This window comes from Macaca fascicularis, chromosome 20, assembly GCF_037993035.2.
Source record: "Macaca fascicularis isolate 582-1 chromosome 20, T2T-MFA8v1.1".
Classification (NCBI taxonomy): domain Eukaryota; kingdom Metazoa; phylum Chordata; class Mammalia; order Primates; family Cercopithecidae; genus Macaca; species Macaca fascicularis.
In genome coordinates, this window is record NC_088394.1 from 51673461 (window position 1) to 51697292 (window position 23832).

Consider the following 23832-nt stretch of genomic DNA (forward strand, 5'->3'; position numbering starts at 1 on the left):
ACTCTTGTCTCAGTCTCTAGACCAGGGATTCTCAGATTCAGCAATATGAACCTTTTGGGAGGGGTCATTCTTTGTTATTGGAGACTGTCCTGTACACTGCAGCATGTTTAGCAGCACCTATAGTCTCCATGCCAGTGGCACCACCTCTCCTTAAGTCATGACAATAAAAAACATCTCAGACATTGCCAAATATCCTCTGGGGTGGGGGTCGGGGGCAAAATAGTCCTCCCTCCTGCTGAGAACTGCTCTTTACAGTGTGAGTTCTATGAGGACAGGAACCTTCCCTATTTATTACTCCAAGGCTAGGCGAGCAACAGGCACTGAAGAGATTTTTGTCTTTCAAAAGCAGCCATAAGCCTGGAATCTCCCCAGATGATTTGCCTCTCCTAGGACAGAGTGGTCCTGGGCACAGGCCATGGCTGACCAGGGCAGGCCCATTGTGATGCATGGCAGTGGCTGGGACCCCTGAGTTAGGGGAGAGTGGCCAGGTCCTGTCTCCATCAGTGTGCATTTGCAGGAACTGGCCTGTGGTCATGGCTCCCGTCGTCCTCCCTGACACCATTTACCCTGGTCCCCTCCCCTCTCTTCTGGGCAGGCGTGGTGTCTTGCACCTTCATGAGAGCAGCGGGATTCACGACATCGGCCTGCCCCAGTGGCAGCTCTTGCTCTGTCTGATGGTCGTCGTCGTCATCTTGTATTTTAGCCTCTGGAAAGGGGTGAAGACATCAGGAAAGGTAATATCTCTTTGTTTCTCTTTTGGTTGGGATATCAAACTTGGCAGGTGTGATTATTTCTAGCAATAATTATGTAGTTAGTGGACAAAAAAGATGGAGCTGGAAGTGCAAAGCCTGGGCTCAAGCCCCAATTCTGCCACTGACTTAGACAAACCCCTTCCCTTCCTTTCCCTTCCCTTCCCCAAGTCTGTGTCTTGCCAACAATAGGTTGAAGGGGTATAAGTGGATCAGAGTTTCTCACACTTTCCTGCCAAAGCTTCCTTAATAGCAGAGACCAGGGACTGGGATACCCCAAAGGCCTCAGGACAAAGTCTAGAGATGCTATCAATATGCCGTTGATAAATCTTGAATCTCGACCTAAATCTTCTTGCAAATGTTGCATCCTACTCTGGAATATGACCATAAAATCAATAAATCCCCCCTCTGAATTTTTGAGGAAAAAAACAATGCTCTAGAAGATATTCAGATGTATGCTGGATTTTGTGTTTCCTCCGATACAGAAATAAGTGCCCCCAGAGTTCCAGGTGCCTTGATGAGAAGAGCATAGGTTTAGATGACCCATGAGGGCCAGTCCAGAGCTGGCATTCTGAACTTGGGTGACACTGTCTCCCTGTAGTCAGCCTCTCAAGGGTGTGGAATATTCAGGAAATGGCTCCTGTTGATTTTTAGTCTGAGGAATATCATGGGAACAACGACCCCATTTGGGCTCTACAGGGTCTATTTAGAAGCTTGACTGTATTAAAGAGGATGTGGATGGGAAATGTTCTTTCCAGTGTTCTGGTTAGCTACTGCTGTGTAACAAACCACTCCAAAATGTAGTGATGCAAAATAACAACCATTTTATTGTTTCTCACAATTCTGTGGGTTGATTGGGATCAGCTGGGTGGTCCTTCTGCTTCATGTGATATTTCTTGGACTACATGGCTTCAGTGGGCTGGCTATTCTAGATGGTGCATACACATTGCTGGCAGTTGGCACTAGCTGGGAGCTAAGTTGGAGCTGCCAACCAGAGCATCTTCGAATGTTTCCACATAGACTTTCTATGGTGCTTGAGCTTCTCAGAGCATGGCAATTGAGTTCCAAGAACATGTCCCAAGCAGACAAGCCTCAATGGTGTACAAGTAGCTCTTCCAGTCTCTGCTTGCATCATTCTTGCTATTGTCCCGATGACTAAAACAAGTGTTTTGGTGAAACCTAGTGGCCATATGGGAGGGAATTACACACAGGTGTGAGTTCATTGGGGGCCACACCTCAACAGTCTACCTTAATCAGATGGTTGTTCATTTGGGAGAAGCCTCATTAGGCAACTGATTTTGGAAAGGGGGTGTGTACCAGAGTTCTCTCTGATACTCTTAGAGTTCTTGGTCATACCATTGAGAGCAAAGAAAGTAGCAGGGGAGCAGCAGCCAGTAGGGATGAAATCCATCAAGAACTGAAGATAGAATTTCCTATCAGCATGTTGGAGACACAGTATCTACCCTAAGAAAACACTCAAACAAAATGCAGACCAGGGCTTGGAGAAAGTCTAGGGTTTAGCAAAACCAGGATAGGACCATTACCATTCTGATGCCTGGCACCTAGTACGTCTTCAGTAAATATTTATTGGATGATTGAAGGATGGGTGGGTATATAAGTTTGGGGAACTTCATTAAGTATTCTTTTGAATTTAATTCAAATTATCAACCACTTATGGACACCTACTATGTACCAGGCTTGATGCTAGTACTAGTGATGCGAGAATAAGACAGGTTCCTTCTTCAGTTGCTTTAGTCTATGTGTATTGCAGGCAGGTTATGGATCAACCAATGTCACCAGCTTCTTGGGTCTCTATCCAGAGACATATGTGTGCGTCCCCATTTAATAAAATCCAGTGGTCACAAACTATGTGCAGTGTTATATATCTTGTTATTTTTTAAGCTTAACTTTACCTTGGAGATAATTTCACATCCAGTAGTCGAATTACATTTCAATAGAAATACAAACTGTGGGTTTAAAAACCGTAATTAAATCAGCTTAATGGGTCATCACACTTTTTAAAAATAAAAAAGTCTAGATAATGAGAGATCATTGCACATAGTAAAGTAAGAGCTGTCTGTTGGAATTTTTGTTTCAGTTACAGCAATCTGTAAGTTTATGTGTATTTTGTCTTGATATTGAAGGTATTTCTTAGCATGAGTCGTGGTCAAAAAGTGTGAGATGCTGCGTTAGTGGAGAAAGGAAGCTCTTTCAACTGAAAGTGTCTCCAAAGACCATAGAGAAGGTGGCATTCGAGCTGGGTCTACAAGGTCAGGCAGGCACAGGTAGAGGTGGGGGTGGAGGGAAGGGATTCTCAGTGGAAGGAACTACATAAGCAAAGCCGTAGAGATGCGGAAGTCCCAGGCCAGCCTGGTCTAGCACTCGCTGCACCTTTCCTAGGTACCAGGAACAGAGTTCTCCTGGCCTCTGCAGGCACAGACAGAGACCCTGGGGGGAGACAGGGCCCACCCCTGTGAACTGTAGAAGATGTATGAGCTTTATACTGCTTCTGGCCTTGACATAGGACAACCATAGACTTCTAATATTGCACTCCGAGATTGGGTTCCCCACGGCCATCACCAAAGAGAGTAGAGCCTGTCCCACTTAGTTTAGCTCTTGGCTAGAGTGGAGTATATGTTGTCTGCAGGCAGGCTGATGCAAAAGAGACCAGGAGGAGTGGGGCTGAGCATGCTCAGTTCTTTCCAAAATGCACCTGCAGAGAAGGTGGTGAGGCACGAACCAGGGTATTACACTAGGAAAGTCCCCCATGTAGAAACACAATGAGAGAGGAATATGAGTCCCCTCTGCATGTGCCATCCGAAGCCACAGCCCACATTTTGCATGAGTCCCTAAGCAGGCATGCCACAGGCAGTCCATGGAGATGAGATTTCTAGACGAGATTTCTAGAATGGGGAGCTTCACTCAGGACATTCCTGTACTCTGTCTTTAATTGTTTTTATAAACTGGCTTATGAGAAAACCAAGAGTATTGCTTATTTCTTTCCAGACTGAACCTGGAACAGGACATTGAGCTTTTCTTAGCAGGCTTCCATAGCCTCAGAGCTGGCCTCAAATGAATTGCAAATGTTCATACCTCCAGTCTTGGCAAGTGAAGGCTGTGCTGGTCCTGGCTTGCTTTAGTGACTGGATTGGACTCAATTATAATGAACAGCATCGTTCACACATGAGTGAGGCATAGACTAAAATATTTGTAGCTTGGTGTTTTCTTCAGTAACGTCAGTGCCTACCCCACACCCCATAAATCCCGCTTTGTAAAATTATGTCTTTATTGTTAGTGAAAATGTCCCTAAAACCCAGTTCAGAGGATCACGAATTCTTAATCAGTAAAGGGTAAATTGATTCAGATGCACAGTGATAAAGTGCAGACATGTGTCATCTGTTTCCAAGTCAACCTTAGAGCAGGTCCTGGGCCGTGTTTTTCAAACTCTCATGTGTGTAAGAATCACCGCAATGGCTCGCTAAAACTCAGATTCCTGGGTCGTTCTTTGAGAGAGCCTGATTCAGTGGGGATGAGGTGAGAATTTGCGTTTCTGACAAGCTCCCAGGTGATGCTGATGCTGCTGGTCTGTGGACCTCACCTTGATCTAGGCAGCCCTCTGCTCGATGCCTGGATTCATAGCAAGGCTTGCACCACTTTGGTGACAAGCACCTCACCACCTTCCTGGGCAGCTCTTTCCCTTGAGAGAACTCTATCAATTTGAAAGTTCCTTCTTTTATGGAGCCAAGGTCCTCATTTTGATTGTGAGCCATCAGTTTGAATTTGGCACCCTGGAACCCCACAAATTATCCATAGAAACACCAGCAGGTATGGATTTAAAGTGATAGAAAGCAATGACCTCCCTTAGGGACTAAGGACATTTGCCAAGACCAATGAGCTGCTCATTACTTTCTTGATCATGTGCTCAAAATTGGACTAAGTCTAGGTTCTCATGGCCAGAGCTGTGTTGCAAGTTGGAATTCTGAGAGCTGAGAAGCCTGGGGTGGAGATGACAGAACCCAAGCCTTTCTTCTGTTCACCCATTGTGCATTCAGGGTACATGTGAGCATGAGTGAACTGTTGGCCAAAGATCCAGGAATCCTTCTTTCAACACAAGATCTTAGGCAGCTGAAGTAATACCCACTGCCAATTCTGAGAATCTTCAACAGGACTCAGATGGTTTAGCTTTGAACGCATGGGCACAGACAAAACAAGTTCCCTGCTATCTTGATGCTTGACTATAATAGTCAGGGTCTCAGCTCAGTCACGGCCTGATGTATTCCTTAGGGAAACTGAATCCATAGCCATCAAACATGGCCAATGCAGGGCCACCTCCAGGCCCAATGGGAGATTCCTTGGAGTCAGAAGTCAAGATACTGTTTTCTGATGACAGGAGTGTAGTCTCACCTGGTTTGCTGGGCTGGGCATTGCAGCTGGGCTGCAGCTATTGACATAAGCTTTAGGAGACCAGAGCAGTTAGAACCAATCACAAGGAGATGTGAGAGCTCCTCCTTGTGCCTTTTGCCAAGAGCTTACACCTATTTGTCCCAGATCAGGAGACTGAATCCAAGATTGATTAACATAAGGTCACCCAGATGCAACAGCTTCACTTTCCAGGGCATGTTTCCCTCCTTATTTGTTATGCAATTTGGCCTTCCTGTTCTTGCCTCCCTGAAAGAAAACAAGTGGAAATATCATTTCCACAAAGACCTTCTTAGAACAAGGGAGTGATGGAGAAACAAGTTGATAACATGAAACAGAGGAGGCTTTCCTGATTCCTTCTGAGCCCAGAAGATGTGACTACCACTATGCATTTACTCACTCCAATGCTGACTCAGTTACTCATTCATTCACTTGTTCATGCATTTATTCTTTGACTTAGTCATCCACTAACTTTCTGATTTATCACTCACCCACTCATCCATCTATCCATCCAGTTATCCATCCATCCATCCATCCATCCATCCATCTACTCAACCCTCCACCCACCTAATCACCTTATCCATTCTTTTAACCAGCTACCCAATCATAATCCAACCATCCACTCATCCATCCATTTACATAACAATCCAATCATTCATCTGCACCGCTGCCTAGTCCAAACATTCATATAATAAACATTTATTAGGACTCACATGTGTCAGGTTCTGGGGATTCAAGTTTGAAAAATATAGGATTTTACTTCTAAGGGGCTCATGATCTAGTGGGAAAGACAAGTAAAAGAAGAGGATAAATCCCCATCCTTAAACATAAGTATGAAAAACATATGACTTTATTTGCTATGTCTCCATTTTTGTTTAGAGCCCATATCTTTTTTTTTTTTTTTTTTGAGACGGAGTCTCGCTCTGTCGCCCAGGCTGGAGTGCAGTGGCGCAATCTCGGCTCACTGCAAGCTCTGCCTCCCGGGTTCACGCCATTCTCCTGCCTCAGCCTCCCGAGTAGCTGGGACTACAGGCGCCCGCCCCTGCGCCCGGCTAATTTTTTCTATTTTTAGTAGAGACGGGGTTTCACCATGGTCTCGATCTCCTGACCTTGTGATCCGCCCACCTCGGCCTCCCAAAGTGCTGGGATTACAGGCGTGAGCCACCACGCCCGGCCTAGAGCCCATATCTTTTTATCCTGGCAAAGAACTTTCATGTTTCAAGGTTTCCACTTTCTCCTTAGGGATGCGTGAAGATTCTTGGGGCTACGTAGTTTCAGGGCTTTGCGGGGGTGGAACCATCTGGCATTTAAGTTATAAGTCTTCTCATGTTTCAGCTGAGTCTTCCTTGAGTCTGACTACCTTGACCTTAACCTGAGTTTTTACTTGGGCACAGCCTTCTTTCTGCAAGGCTACCCATGGCTGTCTCTGCCTAGTGGTGATTTTTCACCTTGGCTGCACAATTTTATCATCTGGGGAGCTTTAAAAAAATACTCATTTCAGGTCCACGCTAGACCAACTAAATCAGAAACTCCAAGAATGGGATCTGAGCTTTAACATTTTTACCTATAACTCCCCCCAGGGTATTTGAATGTGTAGCCGAGGTTGAGAAGGAACAGCAAGGAAACCCACATAACACCCCCATCCCTGCCTCTACCTTTCTTTTCTGTTCCTCCAACCTGGACAAGGGGATGGGGTGTTTCTTTTTAGTCTGGAATAATCTCTTCCTTTGTGTGTTCCTGAACAAGATACATTGTCTGTGTCCCACATCTGTTCCCACTAAGATGAAGAATGGTCAGAGGTTCTGCTTTCTGTCCAGCCACATCCCTTCCTGGGCAATGTGCTTAAGAAAGAAAATATGCTTGAAGGGGGGTAAAGAAAAAGAGGAAGATGTAAACAAAAGGGAGAGAGTGGAGGAGAGGGAGATGAGGGAGGGGAGGGCAAGAAGAGAGAGAGGGAGGATGGAGAGAGAGAAAAAGAGAGTGGGGAGAGAGAGAGAGAAAGAAAGAAAGAGAGAGAGAGAGAGACTGAGATTTCTAAATATCCTGCCAGTCAGATAGGTGCATGCAGCAACCGGTAGCAATGGTGTGATGGACACAGGACTGATGGGGAACGGGGATAGCACAAAGGTGGGTGTACTTAGTTCTGCCTGGTCCATGAACTGCACCTTGATCTAGACAATCCTTTGCCAATGGCTGTATTCATAGCAACACTTGGACAACTTCAATGACAGGTACCTCACCACCTCTCTAGGCTCTTTTCCTTTAGAGAGCTCTATCTATGGGAAAGCTGTTCATTTTATGGAGTCAAGAGTCTTTCCTTGAAGGAGTCAGGAGAGGTGGCTTTGTGGATGAGGAGGCATCCTGTGCTATGAGGACCTAGGCTTTGCCCTGCTGTGCCCTTGGCTTCCATCATAGTACTATCCCCAGTGCAGCTGACTCTCACCCTGGGTTCTGAGATGCTCTAGGGTGTGACCTGTGTCCGTTTACTGGTCTAGCCCTGGATTCTGCCTCAGGGCCTTTCCTAGAACTGGAACTTGTAGCGTGTGCCTTGGGTAAAGGAAGGTGGGAAAGAGCATGACTGGGAAAGGACTCTGTGCCCCGCCAGCCCACCACGGGATTGGGGCCAGAGCAAGGCTCTCACCTGAACTTATCCATTGCCCAGGTGGTGTGGATCACAGCCACGCTGCCTTACTTCGTGCTGTTCGTGCTCCTGGTTCACGGCGTCACGCTGCCCGGCGCCTCCAACGGCATCAATGCCTACCTGCACATCGACTTCTACCGCTTGAAAGAGGCCACGGTCAGTGCTCAGTGACCACCAAGCCTTGGGCCAGGCTTGTGGGAGGGTTTTCAGGAGCAGGTGATGATGGAAAATCTGGTCCCAGCTCTGCCACAAATGAGCAGTGTAGCGTTGGACAGGATCCTTCCCTGTCTGAGCTGCAGCTTCCCCATCTGATCAATGTGGATTTGCACCTGATAGTCTCCATAAGCCCACCCATCTCTCTCTGGAGGCCTGAGTTTCTGCGGTTCCATCTGGTGGTCTTCACAGACTACTCTTTTTGAGGAGAGAAATTCCCTGTGAAGAGGACATGATGTCCTGGGACCTTGCTCCTGTCCTGTGCCCACAGCTCCCTAGCCAACCCCAGTCACCCCCTGCCCTCTTGCTACTCTCAGATCCCCAAACCTGGTCTTTGCCACCATCCTGTGATGTCAGCACAAGGATAGTCTTAGCCACCAGGGAGGCCCTGCCAATTCTCTTCCCCAACACCCTCATCCAACCACTGCCCCTGTCCAGAGGCCCAAATTATGGTGAAAGTGGGTGAATTTGGTAGTGGAGTCCAGTGCAGAGCAGGGAGGGTGGGAGCAGAGACTATCATAGAGATACTAGAGGTACTCAGTACCTTGAGCATCTTAAGATAACTGCTGAGATTACTTCCAGCCTCCTCTTGCAGGGCCCCTCAGTGAGAACACCTCAACATGCTATCTTACAATTCTCCGGGCTTCTTTATTTGAACCCATAATAATCCTGGCAGGCCTAAGCAGCACAGGATGAAGAGGGATGCATCCCAATATGCATCTCCATAGTTGTAATGCTCCAACATACTGCAATGTTATAGACTAGTAACCAAGAGAAAACCTATTTTCGTAGTAGCTGCCAGAAAGATAACAGAGCATAAGACACGAATCAGCCTTGTAAATTGAAAAATAAGTCAGACTTCTATGTGTTCTGTGACTGTTTATGCTAAGCCTTTCAGATGTGTAGAAGCTAAGCCCTCAGTGCAGTATCAAGGAGCAGATCTGTCTTCCCCCATCAGATCATGCTGCCCTCTGTTTGCACAGCTGGGGAAGCCTGGACTAATACCAGTGGGAGCATGACAGTAATCTCTTAAATCTGAATTGCAAGGCTGGGCGTGGTGGCTCACGCCTGTAATCCCAGCACTTTGGGAGGCTGAAACGGGTGGATCACTTGAGGTCAGGAGTTCAAGACCAGCCTGGCCAACATGGGGAAACCCTGTCTGTACTAAAAATACAAAAATTAGCAGGGCATGGTGGCGTGCACTTGAAATCCCAGCTACTCAGGATGCTTGAACCCAGGGGGCAGAGGTTGCAGTGAGCCAAGATTACGCCACTGCACTCCAGTCTGGGTGACAGAGTGAGACTCTGGCTTAAAAAAAAAAAAAAAAAAAATCTGAATTTCAGCTCTTAGTCTGAGCGGGTGAAGTATAATTATCCCCATTATACAGATGAAGAAACACACAGAGAGAAATGAACTTGACTAGGGCTAGAACATGAGGCAGAGAAGTTAGAAAGGAATTCAGATCTTCAGGCCTCCGGCCATGTGCTTTTATCACCCAACGGATGGAATAAGTAAGCCCCATTGGCCCCCAAGGAGTCACCATTGTCTATGGCTTGTAGAAGCCTACTAGGAATGGCCCTCACTTTCTGAAAATGCCATCTCCGTAACTCCTAAGATGGCCATAACCCTGTGTTCTTGCCCCATTCACACTCTAGCCTAGAACTTTTCATTTTGTTAACTTTCTTTGAAAATCAGGGCATGAAATGGAGTGAATGAGTTCCTACAGGGTGAGCTCACTCATGACTACCCAAGGCTGGGAGATGCTAGAGAGGCCCAGCCTCTCTCTGCAGTTGTTTTGTACAGGATGCAGGGAAGGGAGTTGCCAGGGCTGCCCATCTCTGGTTCAGACCATGTTTCTTCTGGTCTCAGAGCATCCCCAGGGTTTCTCAGCCCTTCCAGAGCAGTGAGGTGTTCCAGTGCTGTCGGAAGCAGAGGCTGATGGCTTTTGTCTGCTGGTTTCAGGTATGGATTGATGCCGCAACTCAAATATTTTTTTCCTTGGGGGCTGGATTTGGAGTGTTGATTGCATTTGCCAGTTACAACAAATTTGACAACAACTGTTACAGGTAAGATTCTTCTCAGAATTCCGAGAGCTCTAAATCCTGGGGATTGACTTTTGTGGGGATGGCAGAGAGGGCTCTGGTCTGGAAGCCAACTCTCCCTGCGCAAGCCAAATTTTCTTCTTGTGAACCATCCTGGGCATTCTATAAACTGCAACATGTCCTCTAAGGGTTCTGATGACCACATTTCATTTCAGGATGCCTCTTAAACAAATGTGGGGTGTGGAATGGGAAAAGTTGAGGTTACCAGCACCGGGAGATGGGTAGTTGTGACAGAGCAGAACTGTGAAGATTTCAGTATGGATTCTGTCCATCAGATGCCCAGGCAGGCAGTGGTGGAATATCCCAGCTGCTGAGGGCCTGGCTGGGTCAGAGGTGAGACTCCATAGGAGACTGAGACTCAGAAGGCCATGATCTAGCTCAGTTCAGGAAGCACTCAGTGCTACCTCCTGCTGGCCCAGTGCTGTGGGAACTTCAGGCACAGGCACAAATTTGGGTCCACTTCCATTACACTCTATCCAAGGCTTAAGGCAGAGAATCACAGTGTCTTTGGTACATGACAGAGTCTGATGAATTCATACCAGCGGGACAGGCTATAGGGAGGTAAGGAAATGGGGTGATCAGCCCCCTGACAGAAGAAAACCAGTGCATGGAGGTGAATTTGAGATGAGCCTTGGAGGATAGTTAGGATTGTGCTAGGCAGATGTGGAGTGGACAGCAGGCACTGGGGGAGAAGGGGGACAACACAGGCAAATGCAAGGAAGTGGTTTGTTTATGGACCAGTTTATGGTTTGTTCAGAGTTCACCCTGGGAGTCTTGGAAGATAAATGTATAAGGAAGGTTGGGTCTTCTTCGCAAAGCTCTTGAATGACAGGATGAGGAGTTGGAGGCACTGGGGAGCAACCATGGAATGTTTGTTGAAGGAGACCGGTGACTCAATTCCCTGGCAGGAGTTTGCCGGTAGACTCTGGTATCAGGCTGTTCCATCCATAAGCAGTTAGCCTACTTCCTGCACCAGTGATGGTGGGGCCCTGGATCCATGTGGCAGCAGGAGCTGCTGAAGGAGGGATGGCCTTTGATGCTGGGGACAGGCTGCAGGTTCTATAGCCAGCCCAGCAGTCAATGCATAGGGTTGAGGGTGTCAAGGGACTTGACCTCACTGTGCTTCTTCCCCCAGGGATGCCCTGCTGACCAGCAGCATCAACTGCATCACCAGCTTCGTCTCTGGGTTCGCCATCTTCTCCATCCTTGGTTACATGGCCCATGAACACAAGGTCAACATTGAGGATGTGGCCACAGAAGGTGGGTGGGCAGCCCTCCTGGGCCCCAGCCCACTGAGGAGGGAGCTGAGAAGCCCACCTTATTCTTGGCTGCATGGCTCTTACATGGCTGTAGGACTGCTAGGCTGTCCATGGAGGTGTCCAAACCACCAATGTGATTGACTTTACCCTGAGGTTATTAGTGGGAATTCCAAGCAGTCCCAAGCCCCATGCACCCTGCGAGTCAAGGTGGAAGGAACAGATTTTGGAATGTCCTCTTTGTACCAGCCCTGGGCTAAGCACTTGAAATACCTCCACTTAGTTCTCACAAGGCTGCCAGGCAAGTGTCAATAGACTCACTTTATAAATGGGAAGACTGAGACTCAAGCTAAATACGTTGTCTGGCATCACCCAGCTAGTGAGCAATTGAATTGGGGTCTCTGAGGACCCCAAGCTTTTGTGAGTAAGAGTAGACCCCTTGTAGAATATAGGAGGTGGGGTTTGCAGCATGTAGCCTGTAGCTGTCCAGGCAGGGAACTGCTCTCCAGCCTGGCTGTTGGGGGTCAACCTCTCCGATGCACAGGTGAGCTGTAAGTTCATTCTGACTTCATCTGTTATCTCTAGACCTGTGTTCTGTCCACCCACACATGACTGAACAATTGGGCCCGCAGATGCTCCCCTACTATGTGCAGCTCAGACCAATGGTTTCAGCCATTGATGAGGTCCTTGATGTTTCTTACAGGAGCTGGCCTAGTGTTCATCCTGTATCCAGAGGCCATTTCTACCCTGTCTGGATCTACATTCTGGGCTGTCGTGTTTTTCATCATGCTCCTGGCGCTAGGCCTTGACAGCTCAGTGAGTGACCCTGCTTAGGATACCTGTCCCCCATCCCACTGGTCCTGACTCCCTTCCCCAACACACAGTGCTGGGCCTGAAGTTCCCACTATTCAAACACCAGGTTAATAGTTGTTTCCAGAAGGCCCTATTTAAATGCAGACAAAAAAAAAAAAAAAAAGTGAGTCCTCACTCAAAAAGATAAGACTTAGGCCAAAGCCAAGAGCCATAGGAATCCCTTTGACATCTTGGAAATCCAAGTAAGAAGAGACTTCAGACAAGTCAGCCTTATGCTTAGCTGCCCCCGTCCCACTTGTTTGGAACCCTATTTGAGAACACAAGGCATAGGGTTGTGGTGCTGTTGTGCTGACATTCAGATATGTCTACCCTTACTTAGTACATCATGCCTGGAAGTTTGCAAAAAATCTTATGGAAGAGCTGGCACTTGGGTTTCCCTCCACTGCCTTTTGCTTTCAATCATCAGATCTGCCAGGAGCAGGGTGTTGAGAAGGATTTTGAGGCTGCTTCTGGGCTTATAATGAAGAATACTGATTTTGATTAACAGTGTCTGCCAAGAGGAGGGGAGAGGAGAGGAAAGTGGTAGCTTGCGTGCTTCTTGTCTACCCTCACAGTGTCCTTATAAGGAAGCAATCTGCCCATAGCAGTGGGATATGAGACCCTTTCAGACTCTAAGAGTCTGGAGTTTGAAGTGACCACTTTGCTTGATCATTAGAAAGGCAGCCAAAAATCCGTATCAAAAACTGCTGCCTGAAGTTCCCATCACTAGAAGCTCTTCTGCAGGAGTTGTTTCCAGAGACCCTTATTGACATGTAAATGTGTGACACAGGTTTTGGTGTTTTACTGCTTTCACTCCACTATCAGCTTACCTGTACCCACTCCGGCTGAGTAGGCAGGAGACAGGTAGCTGTTGAGAAGGGGAGACAGGAGTTAACTTAACCCTTACCCTCTCCCGCATAGTTTCTGAGTTCTGAGTTTGCCTCAGAACAGGACAGAAATGGGACAAGAGGATGGGGAAGAAGGCAGGACGTGCTGATTTCTCAAGAGAGGCAAGGCAGCCTGCGTGAGTCCTGGGCTGCAGGAGGCGCTAGGAACCCTGGGGCCTGAGACTGAGGTCCAGAGAGACCCTCATTCCCGCACCCCACCCCGCCTGGTTCCCTCCAGATGGGAGGCATGGAGGCTATCATCACGGGCCTGGCAGACGACTTCCAGGTCCTGAAGCGACACCGGAAACTCTTCACATTTGGCGTCACCTTCGGCACCTTCCTTCTTGCCCTGTTCTGCATAACCAAGGTGAGTAAGGGCTGGTCTCTGGTCACCTGGGGGCCTCTGAGGCTGCATTTCAATAAAGTCAAGCATTCCTAGCCTTGGAACTGGGGCTGAGCTCAGGGAGAACAATGCGGGATCCAGCATCCTCAATTCAGTGGCCTGACCCACTAGGGTTAGGCCCAGTTGTCTTCTTCCATCTCTGATGTTGAGGATTCCGTGCAGCTCTGTTAATTGCTTATTGACTTGAGGGGCAGCAAAAGTCCCTTTGGAACCCATCTAACTCTTTATTGGCTGAAACTGAGGTGACTGTGATGTCAATACAACAGCACCACAACCCTATGCCCTGTGTTCTCAAATAGGGTTCCGAGCAAGTGGGACAGGGGGCAGGTAAGAGTTGACGGACACAACAATCAGTTCCCACGTTTGACCAAAGAGGGCCTCTTGGCTTCTTCTCTTCCTGTGCCAGGGTGGAATTTATGTGCTGACACTCCTGGACACCTTTGCTGCGGGCACCTCCATCCTTTTTGCTGTCCTCATGGAAGCCATCGGAGTTTCCTGGTTTTATGGTATGTGAGTGTGTGGAAAAGCCTCAGCTCCCAGTCCTCCTAGAATCCTTTAACCTGGAGGTGCAGCGAGGCCTTCCATTTCCAGAGCAGCCACCGAAAATTCCAGAGTCCAGCAAGTCAGTTTTTGGGAACAAATCTCAATCCTTGGCTCACCTTTGGATGAACCTGCTTTTAACAGGAGGCTGCAAAGGCCCCTGAGGTATCCAGCATCAGCTCCTGAAAGAGGAACGCTTAGGAAAATGCTGACCCCTGAGTCATAGAATTCATTCTACCGGGGGTTGCCAGATTTAGCAAACACAACACAGGTTGCCTACTTAAACTTGAATTTCAGATAAATAACAATTATTTAGTATAAGTATAGCCCAAATATTGCATCAGACATACTTATACTATTTTTTTTTCATTATTTATGTGAAACTCAAACTTAACTGGGTATCCTGTGTTTTTTCTGGCAAACTTATTCTGGAATGAACCGAGAGAATATTTTACAAGCCCTTAAATGTGTTCATTGTTTGTTTTTCCCCACAAGCGTCACACCAACATGTTAGTTCTCACTCTGCTGCTGCTCAGAAAGAGATTCAATAGAAGAGTCTGGGCTCTCCTATCAGATTTAAGTCAGGGAATGTGCTGTATGCATAGTTGTTGTTGTTATTTTCAGAGCAAGAGGAAAGAGCTGGGCTTTGGAGTCAGGCCAACTAGCTCTGGAACTTGGGGCAAATCCCCTCACCTCTTTGAGCCCAGGTTTCCCTCTGACAGGTTAATTGGGGTGGCACATGAAAGGGGATACTGTCCTAGAGTTTGTCCTCTCCCTTGTTCTGCATTACAAAGTCCCTATCCTCAAGTCTCCCGAGTTCTGCATGTCAGCATCTCGCCTCACTGCCCTGTTCTCCAGCTCGGGCCAGAAGCTCACGGGAGGACCTGGCCCTGGCTGTCGCGGGGGCCATAGTAACAGCCCTTCTCTGTGTGTGCACAGGAGTGGACAGGTTCAGCAACGACATCCAGCAGATGATGGGGTTCAGGCCGGGTCTATACTGGAGACTATGCTGGAAGTTCGTCAGTCCTGCCTTCCTCCTGGTGTGTAGTGTCTGCAGGGAAGCCCTGTGTGTGGGGAGGGGGCTGTGTCCAGGATGGAGCTGGGTGGGGATATTTGCTTCTTAGGGGAGGAGGCTCTGGGATCCAGAGGCCCTGGTCATTCAGAAGGGTCACTTGGGCTGCTCGGCCCTGTGGATAATGTGGCAGACATCCACCTTACTCGGGGGTTCTTGAGCTGGGGCCAGGTTCCTGGGGGCTGTTATGCCTCCTCCAAAGTCACCTTCTGTTCTTCCTCTTTTCTTGCTCCCTGTCATATCTGCCTCCTTTTGATTCTCACTTGCTTCTTGATTCTTTCTCATTTCTCCATATCTTTCTCTCTTTCTCTCCTTCCTTATTTCCTCCCTTTGCTGTGATGCTCACTGCTCTTCATTTCTCTCCCACCTTTCTTCCACTTCCTTCTTTCTTTCCTTTCTTGTCTCTCTCCTGCCCTGTCTTCCTTTCTCTCCCTTCCCTGCCCATCTCTAGTTCGTGGTTGTGGTCAGCATCATTAACTTCAAGCCACTCACCTACGACGACTACATCTTCCCGCCCTGGGCCAACTGGGTGGGGTGGGGCATTGCCCTGTCCTCCATGGTCCTGGTGCCCATCTACGTCATCTACAAGTTCCTCAGCACGCAGGGCTCTCTTTGGGAGGTGAGCTCTGGGCCTCCCCAGGGGAATAGGGCGGGAGGTGGCTGAGGGGGACGACGGGAGGACTCTCATTCCTGTTGGGGTGGGGGCAGGGAGACAGAAGGACACAGACACTAGGGTCAGATGGACCCACCTCATTGCTCAGGTTATTTTCCCCCATGAGCCTCAGTTTCCACATCTGTATCTTGAGGATAGTATTACCTACCCCGGAAAAAAGGAAGTACTTAGCACAGTGTCTGGCACGCAGGAGGTGTTCAGTACATGTTACTTGGGGGTGAGATCAGCCCTGGAGTTCACTAAGGATTGATTAGACAGACTGCCTGGACCCAGCTCACTCTCGTGTCTCCGTCTAAGCTTTGTCATTTCCCCAGATGTCCCAGCTCTCCCCATCCAAGCACACTGTGATCTGCTCCTTCTGGTTTTCCCCTGCCTCTTTCTGGAACCTAATAATCTGATCAGCCTAAACCAGAGATTTCTGAACTATATTTTCTTTCTATGCATTCGGCATATATGTCAATATTTATACATGTGTATATATATGTACATGTGTGTATATATACATAATATATACATATATACACACACATATTTATATAAATATTTAGGAAACAGTGCCCTTTATTCTGAAATTATGTCATTCCTGTTTGATTAAAATACCCTTTCTTTCGTAAACTAATAGTGGTAGTCTTTTCCTCATATCCTTACTTTACAAAACAAAGATTTCATTCCTTCATTCCTTTATCCACTCACTTGGAAGGTACTTATTGGGACGCAGATATATGCTGGGCAGTACACGAGGTGCTAGACAAAAATTCCTGACCTTATGGAGTTCACATTCTAACGAAGGCAGGTAAATAAAATGAGGATGGAAGGCATCCTTGGGAGCTGTGCAGAAACTCAAGGAAGGGAGTACCAGACAGAGAGTCCCCACCCCCATTCTTTGTGATATGTTTCCTGTCTGTGAAATCCCTAAGTCTGGGGACCTCTGTTCCTGGTCATTGGGAGGATCGGTGTTCAGTGACCTCATTCTAGACATGGGAACTGGGACCTGAGCCTTCTATTCTCCACACTTTGGGAGTGGAGAGGCTTCCCGCTATCAGTGATCAATTGTTGGTTCAGAACACACGGCTTGAGACCCCACACGTGCCTCCACTGCAGGAGGGCTTCCCTGATTCCTGCAGGGCCAGAGGCTTCCTTCCACACTCTCCCTGCCGCACTTTCTCCATTCTGGGTCTAAGACGATGTGTGTATTTGTTCATTGCCAGTCCCTTACATGGGCTGTAAGCTCCCCCAAAGTAGAGACTGCATGGGACTCCTTCAAGTCTGGATCCACAGGGCCTAGCCCCATGTCTGACCACAGTAGGGAGCTCAAGAAACAGTGGCTGAATGAATGACTTAATGGACCAGCTCCACAAATAAGGCTGGAGGTGTCTTGTACAGACCCCGAATGCTATCCACGTGGGGCTGCAGGGTCAAATAGCAGGTGACCCTCATCTAGGGGTGCAATCAAGCTGCCAGAAGGGTGTCCCTGGGCCAAGCTGAGGCCTCCTCCCCTTCTCTTCCTTTCAGAGACTGGCCTATGGCATCACGCCGGAGAATGAGCACCACCTGGTGGCTCAGAGGGATGTCAGACAGTTCCAGGTGGGTGCAGCCTAAACCTCTGGGGTGGAGATCACAAAGGCGGGCCCTGACTGTTCCCTGCTGTGCACTGCCCAAGGCTGGACCTCACAGCCAGAAAACCCAGAAACCCAGTGTGAGCTGCCTTTTCCCCTTAGAAACATCGGGATGGGGGACAGGGAGGCTCCCTGCGAGCCCATGGCCTCAGGCTTGCCATGTGACTTTGGGGAGGTTCTGCTGCCCTTTCTGGGCCTCTGTGACAATTAGGGAATCGACCTACATGTTCCCTGAGGTCCGTGAAGGAAGTGGGTATTTTTCTGCCTCCTTTCTGCTTCCTGCTGCCCCCGCCAGCTGGCCCTTGCTCCTGTCGGTCCCCACCATGTCATCAAGTCCTCGCCGTCTTTCTCTGCAGTTGCAACACTGGCTGGCAATCTGAGCCTGCCTGGAGAAGGAGGAACCCCATGCCAATGTCCAGGTCACAGGCATCAGCTTCACTCCCACCCCGGACACCGTCTTGGGATTCCTCTCCTGGAAGCTGTCATTTCTTATCCTCTCTTCTTTTCGCAATTACAAATGATTTCGTGACTGTAGTTTTTGTTCACCTTCTGTGCATCTGGCCTGGGGGCTGTTAGCTCAGAGGAGAGGAGCAAACAGGAAAATGACTTCTGTTCTGTTCCCGTTGTTTTGGGGGAAGTCTCTCCCACTTTGGGATCCTGCCGAAGCTAGGTTCATGAGGTCGGAAACCTCCACCACATTTGCCTAGACTTTGGGCACAGAAGTTCTTAGTCCACCAAATCAGAGAGAGGATGGGCTTTTGATCAGACACCCAAAAAACCCCCAAAATCAAACAAAATCTGGCTGAGTTTAGGGGGGTGGTTAGGGAAGGTACATAGACCCTCCTCTTGCCCACCCTAGACCCCCCTCTCATGCCTGAGCCTCAGCCTGGGAGTTAGATTTATTTGTCCCTAAAATGAAGTCAGTGGATAGATGCTTTGAGGGATTTTGAGTAGAAACATTCATAGTTAATTTTCACTCTGGCCAATCTGAGTTTGATTTGTGTGTTCTGGAACATTCCTCCAGCTTTTGGTGGTCAGATGGCCCAGAGCTATGGGAGCCAGGAGGAAGAGGGTAAATGAACCTTAGTGAGCAGGTTCCAGGAGGTACCTACATCAGACAAGCTGGTAGAGGCCACGTGGCAAGCCACATCTACTGAGGCCTCATGCTGCTCTTGCTCTGTAAGACATGGAGCCCAGAAACCCATCTGCACTTGCTGAGATCTGCCTGGGGAAACGGGGACAGGGACCAAGTGAGGCCACATGTGTGTCTTCACCGTGCTCTCCTCACAAGGCCAGGTGGGTGCCCAAAGGGAGCCTGGCAGGCTGTTGTGTTAATTTATTGTTCGTGGACACCTACACAGCCTCCCTCTGGGAATCCCACCTGGAGTGGACCAGGGGTCTTGAGAAATGGAGAGTTGGCTGCAAAAACTCTCATGCACTAGATGTGGCACCTTGGAGGGTAGGGTGAGACAAGCAGCCCAGAAATACTCTCTCAAGTGGAGGGGAGAATATTGAGAGTGGATGGGACAGGTTGATGGTTTCAGAGAATTTCTAAGTTTCTACTTGGATCTGCTTCTGATACAAACTTGCACTTGGTGCCCTCTGGTGGTGGTGGTGCTGGTTACTTTTAGTTCAGTAAGAGAAATGATTCCTGGTTTGCTAAATTGGTGGCATCTTTGGGAGGGGTTTCTGTTTATCGTTAGAGTCTCTTACGCCCTTGTTGGAGGGATTCTTATTCTGACTGTGGGAGCTTCTGTTGCAGGCTCTTGGGAAAAAGTAAAGAAGCCGCTGCACTCACACGTCAAGAAGGTGCTTTGCCTCAAACTGGGGTGTCATTGAGCCTGGTGGATCCTGCATGAAGAGGGTTATGAGGGGACCAAGGTGCGGCAGGAAGATGGTTTTGTCTCCCAGGGTTCTGAGGTTTCCTTGCTGGGTCAGGGTCCTCAGGTCATTCTCTGGAGAAAAGAGGGAAAATGGGGAGACTTTGAATCTTTCCATATAAAAAGGTCAGCAGAATGCCTGAGACAGCCCAGGTGGCGGGTGTCTTGGAGCCCTGTGAACAGTGAGGCTGAAGAATGGAGGAGAACAATCAGGTCGGGGTCTGCATCCCATTAGTGACTTTGAATCCTCCCATAAAAGGTAACTTCTTCCTAGGTGTTACCATTTTTCTTTTCCTTTTTTTTTTTTTTTTTTTTGTACTAAAGCACTTTTATGCACATTACCTGCCATCTGCCCAGTGAGGACTGCAGGGCTATAGCTTCTGTCTCCCCATTTCCCAGGTGAAAAAACCAAGACCCAGAATTTTAGTCACTCTTGCTCAAGGTTTCTTAGCAACTAAGAGATCAAGTTGGACCTTCAGTTCACATCCCCTGACTCTCAGCCCAGATTATTTTGAAATTCCCTGCACAATATGGTTCACCCAACCCAGGGCTGTCATTTGTAAAAACTCATTCAAACGGCAAAGGAAAATTTCTTAGCAAAAGAACAATGTGTTGGAGGTTGGGAAGGGGGGAGAGAATGCCATTTATTTTCCTCTAGCTGGTTTCCAGAGAGGAAATTATTTAGCTGCTCTCTTTTGATGACAATAATCACTCTTTGGAACAGTTGGATGTGAAAAGCTGAGTCTTCTTGTCTGAAATGAGAGCAAAAGCCTTGTGCATTAGAGCAGGGGCACGCTTCCGAGACAGCCTGCCATTTCCTCTTTGCCATCTGCATGTAGCCCCTTCTGCCTCCAGACATTTGTCCCGGCATGAATCGGGGATGTGGTGCTAGCGGAACCAACACCAAACCAGCGCAGTGGTTCTGCCTTGTGGCGGAAGTTGGCTTCTGAATCTGGGGTGGGAACTTGGCTCCAAGCCTGGGTCCCCTGGGAGCATGGGGGTACCCAGAAAGCCCTTGGAAGTTCTTGGGGAGGTGCTCAGAGACCATTTGGGTTTACCTTTCCACCCACGTGTAATGGAGAGAGAGTATGTGCTTTATGTTAAGTCATCTTTGACTTCCTTTGTGCAGCTTGTTTTTAATAGCAGAAGTCACCCGGGACAAGGGTGCTGTGTACTGTATATGACACTTGACACTTTTGATATTTTGTCAGGTTTTTAAAGAATTATTGTTTTTCATGAAATGTAAAATATTAGTTTGAGAACATCACATTTACATCTACTCAATGTCTAGTTATTTAGCACCCACCTTTTAGCCTTCATTCTAGATGAAAACGAGACAAGGGAGAAGGAGAGCTACCAACTCTTGCCAGATATCCTGCTGAACAGAAATCCCTGAAGCTGCCTTAATTCTCAAAGGGAGTTACCACTGAGATGGGAGCCAGTTCCTGCTATATGATCTGTTTTCCAGCCTTGCTAATGTGAGACTGAAGCATTCTTACCAAAGAAATCGTTTCTTAGTAAAGAAGCCCCTTGAACTCACTTCATTTGTTTATTTCCTTCGAAAGCCACAGAAGAGAGAAAAACAGAGAAGGTGTGTGGTGTGGTGGAAAAAGCACAGCATAGAGTTTTACAGACTTGGGTCTGCAGCTGACTAGTTGAGTGGCCTGGGGATAGTGGCTTCATCTTTTGGGGCTTCAAGATTCTCTGTCTTTAAAATCAGGGGTTATATCAGATCATGAAAGTTCCCATTCCATTAAAGAAAGCCCTGCATGTCTCATAATGATGCTCTCCTGTTAAATTTACAATGAAGGACGCACATCACTTAACCGTAAGAATTTTCCAAACTGAACCGGTGACCAATGATCTCTCTATCAGAGAAATGTCAGATTTCTAGCCTCCATAACTTTGATTTTTCTGGACATTCAATAGTTTCTCTTTCTCAGATATTTTTCAGCTGATGCCAGAAACACTTGGTATTTGTTTTTAATCCAACCCTTCTGTTTTGAGGCATTGGAGGGTAACACATTGTCGTACCCTGTGAGTCCCAGGATCCACAGCTCTGCTGTGGTCTCAGAAGCCACTGAAACATTGGTGAATGTGAAGTCACTTTGGGGTGCCTGCCCTCATCCCTCTGTCTCTCTGCTTCTGTGTAAATAAAGACTGTTTCAATTGTGTCCTCTCTGTGTCATGGACTGTTCCAATGTCATGCAGATTTCTGTGTCTGATTTGGATTTATTTTAAAAGTTGTTCTCTTCATGGAAATGTAAGTGTCCAGAATAATAAAGAATATTTCCTGGGCTGTGTATCTGGTAGTAGAGTTCTGAATGCTTTCTTCCATGAAGGTGGAATGCTACAAATTGTGTAAGGGAGGTGGGTGAGTCTATGATCAACTTCCTACTAGTAAAGAAGAGCGTCTGGTCATAGTGACCCATCTTTTCATCAAATAACTCTTTTTATAACCTATGGAAAAGGAGATTGGAAGGGGTTAAATCTGTAATCTTAGCTTTGAGATTAACATGTATTTTTAAATAAAAAGAGCTCACCAAGTGATACCAGGTTTAGATCAGTTTAGTTTTTATTTCTAAGGCTGAGTTTCGAGGGACTCAGAACCTCCTGTTGGATTGAATTAAATACACAATTTGGTGCATGTGTGAATTTTTCTGGGGAGAGGGATACATTCACATTTAGACCCTTAGAAGATCTAAGTCTTTGTCTGGGGAAGATGTAAACTGAGTATTGTCATTGTTTGGGGAAGATGTGAACTTACAGGTAATTATTTTTAATGCAAGCCAGCAAGTAGATAGTGATACCAATATAAAAGAGGTGTTGTCAAATAATTGTTCAGTCAATGTCTTCAAATACGTAAAGCCTCTCAGAGAGTGTGTGGTGGGTCCAGGTGCTGAAATGGTGCCAATGGTAGGAAGTCCAGGAAGATAACTTGCAACATTCGACCAGAACAGAGAATGGGCTGTTGCTGGAAGTGGTAATCCCAGCTCTGGAGATATGCAAGCAGATAGCAGGCAATGTCTCCTGGGGATGCAATGTCAGGTGGAATTGGGGGGAGGGGGGTTGTGCAACCTCTAAGATCACTTCCATTTGGAGCGCCTAGGTTTTTTGGTTTGTTTGTTTTTTGCTTTTTTTTTTTTTGACAGTCATAAGCCAGCCTTGTACAGCAGCACTGGGAGATGCAAATATATTCATGCAAGGACCCTGGGGTAGGAGTGGTTTGGCCTCACAAATTAGAGTTGGGCAGATATCCCAGAGAGGCTATTATCATTCTGATCATTTTGTTTCAACCCAAAATTGGAGTTGGGCTTTATTATAGTGAATCAAACAGAAGGCAGCTGCACTTCCGGCATTCCCTTGTGCCTGACGAGATCTGGTAAGCAGTGGTCCTGTGGGAGGAGGGGAGGGCGGCTGGTCCAGAGAGGGAAAAGGCAAGTCTTTTGTGGGGGTGATGGAGGATCTGGTGGCCCAGGCTTCCACCCCGTCCCCTAGACTGACAACACAGCAGGAGAAGCCAGAGGAACACAGATAAGCCTCACCTTAGGCACTTGGTGGGCTTCTGAATTTTCCCCAATTTAATTGCACCCCATCCTACTTCTGGAGATTGGATAGCTCCATTTTTATCTCCTCCCCAAAGGCACTGATACATGTAGTCTCTCTCTAGGGCTCCATTTGTTCCTCTCTACAGCGACTTGGGAGTGGTCAGAACTGAGTGTTCACGAATGGGCTTCAAAATTTTTCAGAATCTTCTGAGATTAAATTCAAACTTTTGTTTGAATGAATTTGTGCTCAATTTTGAGGAAAGAGGATCCATACATTCATCAAGTTTTCAAATATTTAAAACCCACAAGTATATATTACCTTGGGGCCTCTCTCTTCTGATGATACATGGCATCGGTCTCTGCCCTTCACCCCAAACTAAATGAGGATGACAATAGACCTTATTTCTGAATCTCAATCACCCTGCATTATGTTGACTTTGTTTTTTTGTCTGTTTGTTTCTGAGGGAGCGTCTCTATCACCCAGGCTGGAGTGCAGTGGTGCGATGACAGCATACAGCAGTCTTGACCTCCTGGGCTCAAAGTGATCCTCCCACCTCAGCCTCCTGAGTAGATGGGATTACAAGTGCATGCCACCACAGTTGGCTAATTTTATTTTTGGTAGAAACAGTGACTTGCTAGGTTGCCTAGGCTGGTCACAAACTCCTGGTCTCAAGCCAACCTCCTGCCTCAGCTTCCTGAGTAGCTGGGATCACAGGTGCACGTCACTGGGCCTGGCTTGACTTTTCATATCAGTCATCCCACAGCAAATACCTCATTTTTTCCCCTGACAATGAGCCTGCAAGATAGGCAGCAACAGGAACACCGCGCACACTAGGCAAGTGAGACAACTGAGGCTGGAGTTGAGAAGTGACCCACCTAAGGTCACACAGCTACCGATGGACAAAGTCAGGTCCCCTTCATGCCTGGGTCAATGCTCTTCACATTATATTCGCTGCCCTATGGAAATAGGGTAGAGTGGGG

The 23832-nt window shown here is 47.6% G+C and overlaps 1 protein-coding gene across 2 annotated transcripts in view; it reads left to right on the forward strand.

Annotated features, from left to right (window-relative positions):
• The window catches only part of SLC6A2 (solute carrier family 6 member 2), a 50039-nt gene extending 28562 nt beyond the window's left edge, over window positions 1–21477 (forward strand). The window contains exons 5-15 of one of the 2 annotated variants that reach the window (XM_015443246.4): window positions 596–734; window positions 7831–7965; window positions 9985–10088; window positions 11260–11384; window positions 12084–12196; window positions 13358–13486; window positions 13929–14028; window positions 15002–15102; window positions 15586–15753; window positions 17320–17391; window positions 17780–21477. In XM_015443246.4, coding sequence (XP_015298732.3) covers window positions 596–734; window positions 7831–7965; window positions 9985–10088; window positions 11260–11384; window positions 12084–12196; window positions 13358–13486; window positions 13929–14028; window positions 15002–15102; window positions 15586–15753; window positions 17320–17391; window positions 17780–17803 — 1210 coding nt within the window. In that variant the 3' untranslated portion in view covers window positions 17804–21477. The remainder of the gene's footprint in view (window positions 1–595; window positions 735–7830; window positions 7966–9984; window positions 10089–11259; window positions 11385–12083; window positions 12197–13357; window positions 13487–13928; window positions 14029–15001; window positions 15103–15585; window positions 15754–17319; window positions 17392–17779) is intronic. The other variant, XM_065536638.2, reaches the window with a different exon arrangement.
• Window positions 21478–23832: the final 2355 nt, after the last annotated feature.